The sequence below is a fragment of the Micropterus dolomieu genome, linkage group LG12, assembly GCF_021292245.1.
Source record: "Micropterus dolomieu isolate WLL.071019.BEF.003 ecotype Adirondacks linkage group LG12, ASM2129224v1, whole genome shotgun sequence".
Classification (NCBI taxonomy): domain Eukaryota; kingdom Metazoa; phylum Chordata; class Actinopteri; order Centrarchiformes; family Centrarchidae; genus Micropterus; species Micropterus dolomieu.
Genome location: NC_060161.1, coordinates 14,061,606 through 14,068,830, shown reverse-complemented (window position 1 = coordinate 14,068,830; position 7,225 = coordinate 14,061,606). Strand labels below are relative to the sequence as shown.

General features: G+C 39.8%; 1 protein-coding gene across 1 annotated transcript in view; it reads right to left on the bottom strand.

Annotated features, from left to right (window-relative positions):
• Positions 1-1,483, bottom strand: part of si:dkey-183c6.8 (protein O-GlcNAcase) — a 22,592-nt gene extending 21,109 nt beyond the window's left edge. Inside the window, exon 1 of the mRNA XM_046063731.1 lies at positions 1,256-1,483. Within this exon, the coding sequence (XP_045919687.1) occupies positions 1,256-1,295 (40 nt within the window). The 5' untranslated portion in view covers positions 1,296-1,483. The remainder of the gene's footprint in view (positions 1-1,255) is intronic.
• Positions 1,484-7,225: the final 5,742 nt, after the last annotated feature.

Here is a 7,225-nt window from a genome sequence, read left to right as displayed (position 1 = left end):
CTCCAAGCTTTGCAGCAATTAATCACAGACTGCATATTTATCAGCTCCTGGACACTATGAGGACATTACAGCTACAGTACTGCGTGTATGGACACATAAAAGGATGCAAGCTCCTCCTGTGCTTACTTGGTCACATCCCCTCTGTGTTTGGCGGAGGCATAATTCATCTCCAGCTACACTCTCCACCACTTTCTATTTTTAGAAATGGGAGCATCTCCAGTGTCCCTCTTCCTCCTTTGTGTCTTTTTAATAAGTCTGCAATATGTGTGTGTGTGTGTGTGTGTGTGTGTGTGTGTGTGTGTGTACAGTAAGTGCGAAGTAAATCTGATCCACTCAGAATCGAGTGTTTTCTCCTGCGTGCCCGTCCAGAGAGTGTATTTATGGTGTGCGTGTTTGACATGTGCACCTGTATTTGCCCTGTGGCGTGCTCCCCACCAAGCCAGACCCAATTACTAACTCAGTTGGATACCACCACATGGAAATGAGAAACACATTTGAGGGGTCCCAAGATTTTGTAAAAAAGTGTGTGTGCGTAAATATATTGTCATTGTCATAACCTGTAGGTGTAACCTGCATTACCACCACTGCTAGTGTTGTTATCTCCTCCTGTTCATCATCATCATCATCATTATCACTATCATCACAATTATTCCCATCACCAACATCATCAGTACCCTTCATTGGCGTTTTTTCATTTAAGCCCCCAAATTGTCCTTTTCTTCATTGTTTTCTTTCATTCTCTCATCATCATCATCATCATCATCATCACTACTGTCATGTCATCCCAACAAACATCCTCACAGTCTTACCATCATTATCATAATTATAATAATAATCCTCATATTCACCTTCACCATTATTGCCGTTATCAATATCATCACATCATCTTATTTCCAACATTATCATCATCAGCATCATCATCATCATCATCATCACTACCACCAGCCATTATCCAAAGCATGTCTTTTCCTTAGAGCCAGACATTATTGAGTGCTTTTCATCGCCTGCTCTTTGATCTCCACTTCAACCCTGGCTGATCTGCACCACATCACTTTATAAAGACCTTATTATATTCTAACTACGTCAGTGTTCATACATAGCACCACTCCCACGCCCTCCTTTATCCACAGTAAGCGACAAAACAATGCTAAAATATAGGTCAAACGCTGGTCTATTCAAAATCATCTCCCCGGGGTAAGAAAGCAAAAATCACATGATCTGACTGGAGGTCAGTTATGAAGTCGGCCGCTCTCACCTTCCACCACCCCACAAAGAAACTGCTTCCTCTCCTCCATCCTGTCCTCCCTCCGCTTCCTGTCGGCCCTATCGAGCGAGGGAAGACGAGATGCTCGCCCCGTCAGTCAGCTTAGATACCGGGGATCCTCTTCATGCTTCTCCTCGATCTGCCTCCACCCTCCTCCTCTTCCTCTCCTTCCCTCTACATCGCTGGAGCTCTCGTGCTGCATTCAGGTACTCAGCTGAAGCTTCGGCTTTCGAGTACTTCTAACGCTGATGACAGTAATAAAAATAAATAACAGTGTGACCCTACAAAGGAGCTTGTTTTAAGAGTTTTTTTCAGCTAAATTATCAGAAAGAAGTGTATACTGTATTCACATACAAAGATAATTTAGCTTACAAAAAAACTGCAGAGCAAATGTGCTAAAATAGAGAGATAACCTGACCGTAAAAATTTAAAGATATAACTCAGAATTGAACAAAAAAATGTTTTCAATTTCAAAACACTTTATTTATCCCCATGGGGCAATTGCGAGACCCGTAGATTAGTACAAGTTAAATAAAGTCATCTTTCATAATAGACATAACCTAATATATTAATAAATGAATAGACATATATCAATGTTGTCAACAGGTCCAAATCAGCATCACTAAATGAAATAAAATACATTATCAACATAATTAATTCATGTACTGTATAGTTGGGTTGTAGTAAAAATAAATAAATTCAAGACATTATGCAGCCCTCTGCGTGGCAGATGGCTGAGCTCATAGTCCGGTATTGCAAGTATTTAAGGATCACTAAATATTTATTAAAGTATTTATGAATCACTAAATGAGTGTGCGTGTACTTGTATGTTTGAGTGTGTGCAGGGGAGTGAAGGAAGTAGTGATCGTGGTAAGAAGGAGTTAAGGGATGGTTGGGAGTTTAGGAGCTGGACAGCCTTAGGTACAAAGGTTGCCCTTCTCCTCCGAGTTCTGCAGCAGACGTCCTGAGGGGTCCTGTAGAATCCTGCCAGCTAACCTCAGAGTCTGCTGCTCACATACAGTGGAGAGGGCTCTGACCGGAAGTCCTATTATTTTGGAACAGACTTTAGCTGAGTTTTGCAGGCGGTTTCTGCTTTGCAGAGTGATGGAGTGGAACCAGCAAGAGATGGAAAATGTCATAACGCTCTCAATGAAGGAATAGTAGAACGTTTTGAGGATGACCTTGCTGACCCCAAATGAGTTGAGCTTCCTCAGGAGATAGTGCCGCTGCTGGCATTTCCTGAGGATCTCCTTCGTGTCTGAATTAAATTTCATGAGATTGTCGAAGCTTGTGCCCAGCTACTTGTGTTCCTCAACAATTTCTACAGGCTTCCCATGGATAGTGGAACAGCCTGCCACAGCCAGTTCCATCTGCTTGTTGGAAAAGGTCACTGCCATCTCCTTGGTCTTTTTCATATTTAGTTCTAGACAAGATTTATCACACAATTCCACAAACTCCTGAAGAGCTGAGCTGTGGTGCTGTAGGGAGCCCGAAAGCAAAAATAGGAGAACTGTGTCATCGGCGTATTTTACCAAGTAACTACAGTCATCGGTGTAAAGAATAAAAAGCAGAGGTGAAAGGACACAGCCTTGCGGGGAACCAGCTGATGTGTACAGGACATCAGATAATGTGTCATTGACCAGAACTCTCTGTGACCTGTTGGTACGGAAGTCGATTATCCAAAACAGGCGGTCGTCTAGGTAGAAAGTAAAGTTTCTCAGCTAGAATATGTGGCTGCAGGGTGTTAAATGCCGAGGAGAAATCAGCGAAAAGGAGTCTGGCTGTCGTGTTAGGAGAATCCAGATGTTTATGGATGGTGTCTGTAATGAAAACCTTTGCATCGTCCACCCCTCTTCCTGCGCGATAAGCAAACTGCAGTGGGTCCATCTGTGAGTCTGTTATCTTAATAATATGATTTTTGATGACCCTCTCCATAGCTTTCTTGGCTAGAGAGGTGAGGGCCACTGGCCTGAGGTCGTTCATGATCTTGATAGCACCTTTTTTTGGTATGGGAATAACTGTGGAATCCTTCCACAGCTGAGGGACTGTGCCACCATCCAAAAAACAACAACAAAAACAGTAACCGTAACAGTAAAAACATTAATAATATAGTACATTATTAGGCTACTATATTTAATAGCTTGTGCATTAAATGGGGAACACTTTTTTCTGACTTAAATTAAGTAAGCTGTCCGAATAGAGCGGAGTACGGAAGCCCTAAGCGGCCATCGATTCATATCTTTATTTAACTCCGTTTTCCCGTGATAACGGGATAATTTTCTCGGGATGTCGAGATAATAAAACTGTAGTTTAACAAAGGGGTTGGCAAGAACGTTTCTTAATGGTAATTTTCAAGGTGCATTTCATGTCGCTGATTAGCTCAGTGATTAAGGTGCATGACCCATAGTCTTAAGATTGTGAGTTTGATCCCCATGGAAGAAAAAAAACAAAAAAGTCATCTTCACAACAAAAAAAGTTGTTGTGAAGATGACTGATTCACATGCTCACAATTAATCACATGCTGGAGTGTGCGCATCCTGGCGATTGGTCTACATACATCAACCTATAAACTTTTTATTTCCCCATCATTCCCAGGCAGAGGAAATTCATCCGCTTCTCAAAGTTTCTGAAATAGCCGTCAGGAAATGTGTAGTTAAATGGATTCACCTGAATCTCTTGATAACAACTTTGTTGAAGAGAATTATTAAAAAACACACAAAAGAAGTAAAATTAACTTTGCAAAGAGCAGAGGTAAAACCTGCAATCCTTGGGGTGCAAGTCAATTATCCTGTTATCACGAGAGAGTATATGGGCTGTTAGAGAACTTCCACACTGTTTACAAAGGCCTATTGTTATAACTCCCAGCACTGTTAAGTAGGCTACTTCTGATGCTGCTACTATTTAATTATATAGGCCTTCTCATATAAGGTGCATACAGGCTTCTTCGGATAGGCCCCTTTATAATGCTCCAGCCACACTATGCTCACTCCGCCTCACTGTAACAGATCACCTCTGTCTCGCCTAGTGTCAGAACTATGGCGTCTCGTCTTTTCAGTTAAATTATTGTGACTTTTTTTATTAGCACCTCCGCTGATATAACATTAAAGTGCAGTCTATAGTAAAAAAGTGTGTTTCATTTTTCAAACATTTTATAATGAGTTCATAGAAAAGCATGTAGGATAAAACAAAACCCAAAGGGAACACTACATTAACAAATGCAACAAATGGACGTCGTTAGGCCTTTTTCAGGGAGGCTGAAGCTTCAGTTGTTAATTAAAGTTACTTGCTTAACTTTAGCCACGCTTACTTGAGGTAAAGGAGAGGGGATAATTTATTTGGCTATGGAAAACAGTAGGCGTGTACTCACTTTTGTGAGATACTGTATATAGTAATCGTTACTCCAAATGTTTTATTCCTTCTGCTATCAGGTTATTAAAGTACAGTAGCCAATTTAAATAGGATCCTTATCAACAGCTTACCTATTTTGTTCCATACAGCATTTCAAAAACTCCTTCAAAGTTCAACATGAATCAAATATTATTTCACACATATACTGTAGTTAATTCATAAAATAAAAGTAGCTATAATTGGTTCTGTGCTATAAGTGTAACCTTACCATGAAAATAATGCTACTTCTTTTCAACTGTTTCTGTAGGCAGCAGTTCTATAAGTTTTCCAATACACGTCCCTGCTCAGACAAAATGCTGACTTGCTTACTCACACACCTACCTTTTTTGTGGTTTCAGTTTTTTTGTTAGATTGTTGTTTTTTTTGTTACATAATTCGGTGAAGGCAGCATCTACCTCCACTTCCAGCACCACCCGCAGATGTGTGCATGTGTGTGCACGCAAGTGAGTGAGTAGCTTGATAATCACACTCAGTGGCCATTTTATGACAGCCTGATATTTGATTGATCTAATTAATTTTTTTGCTGATATGCAAAATATTGACAATTTTCTTTTAAACTGTCAAGGTTAATAATAATAATAATAATAATAATAAAAATAATAATAATAATGCTCTGCTAATGCTCTGACCCCTTTATTTTTTTCGTCGAGATTCAGGAACGGCTTGAGGATCTCAAGGTACGTGCTGGTGCATATGGGACTAAAAGATCAGATATATAACAGGCACAAGGAAGAGCTGGATTTACCAGCTGATCCACAGTCTTAAATAAATTCTAGGATTATGTTGATGTGGAGAAATGAGTTCAGAAAAAAGTATGTTCTCACATCATTAATCATTTTATTTATTGTAGGTTAAAATAACTACCAGTTAACACGTAAGTTAAGTAACGTTACTTGCATAACTTACACGATTACGTAACTTAAATAAATATATTTAATGTAATACTTTTAGTTTCACACGTGACACAAACACCGGTCTCCTGGTTCAAGTTCGGTTTCTGGCACGCCAACCACCCCAAACCCCCCAAACCCCTCCTTCCCAGTCTTTTCTGTTAAATATCATATCCCTACCTTTACTGTCAAAAACTGTCAAAACAAATACAGGGCTTCCCCCACTGCGTTTAACTATGATGCTATAGGGATCCCCAGTGCGTTACAAACATCCATATGTGACTTGGGAGTGAGAACAGGCTGTAAATATCTAAAACTGCTGTTTTGTGTCTTTATTTTTGGAGTTTTTTAGAGATGATACATTTACAGACGGATTGTTAATCTTTTCACACAAATAATATTGAGATAAATCTATCTCTACGGCATACAGTAATGAATACCAATGAATTGCCCCCGAGCACGTAACTTAGGAGAAGAATGAAGTATAGCCTACCTGGGTACTTTTCAGGTGTGGAGGTAAGCAGAAGCAGGATGTGCTGACATCACCACCATGCTTATAAAACCTTCTCTAAACAAATCAAAACTAAACCTACCTGGCAACAAAACAAACAGGGTGAGAACTGAACAGACAAGTGGAAAACACATAAAACCAGCATTAGGATGGAGGGTGGTTTGTTGCCTTCACAGATCATTGTGCAGGTGATTTAACCCCTCAGTATGCCTAGTAGCCTACCTTAACATGACATGAACATTTGTTTGCCCCGGTACCTCTCTCGGTTATAGCTGGCTTCTTTGTGATACTGCTTTTGCTGCATTGTGTGAACTCATTTGGCAAAGGCTTGAATGACATTGACTTATGGAAAAGTCCCACACTCTAGCTTTAAACTAGAATTAGTATAATTATGTCATCTTAATACAGAATATACAGTATGTGTCCTCTTAGCCTTTACAAAGGGAATATCTTTCTGTGGCCATGGTGTTTTATTTAGCAACATATTTTTTCCATGCAGAGACTTTCACACCAGGGAGCTGTTCAGCACAACCACACTCTCTAGTTGGTGGCCACAGAGTGCGGAGCGATATCACTGTAGTGCCATAAAAGGCTGTATTTTGCAAGAATCGTGACAACATAAAGATTTTGGACCAAAGCGGATAAAATCAACATTCAACATAATCAAATGTTCAATACAGTATAAGCGCTCAATGAAACACTAATCAAATATCAAGGCAGGAGGCTCATGAGCCAAGTCTCTTTCAATCTTCACTAAACAAACAAAGGCAGGTCTTACTGAGACTGCCACAACAGTTTTGAACCAACTACTTCCCCAGAGATAAGATGTTTTCACTGCTCTTAAACAAACTGACAAATCATCATAGCACATGGTGTTGGAGCTATATTCTTATTTTTGTTTATTTTGGGCTTAAGTTAATTTATAGCCTAATTTATTTCTTTTCTTTTCTTGTTAAAGTTAATTTGGTTTATTTTGTATTTATGCTTTACTTGTATTGTCATTTGTTGGTCACATGGTGTTATGTTCATTTGCATAAGTAGGTCAAGGTGAGAGGTGCTGCAGGCACGGGGGCATATGGTTTTTTACCAGCGTGAGAGAGGCAGCAGAAATGTCTGTAAGCTTGCTTATGTGTGTGAATAAACCTCCTCAAA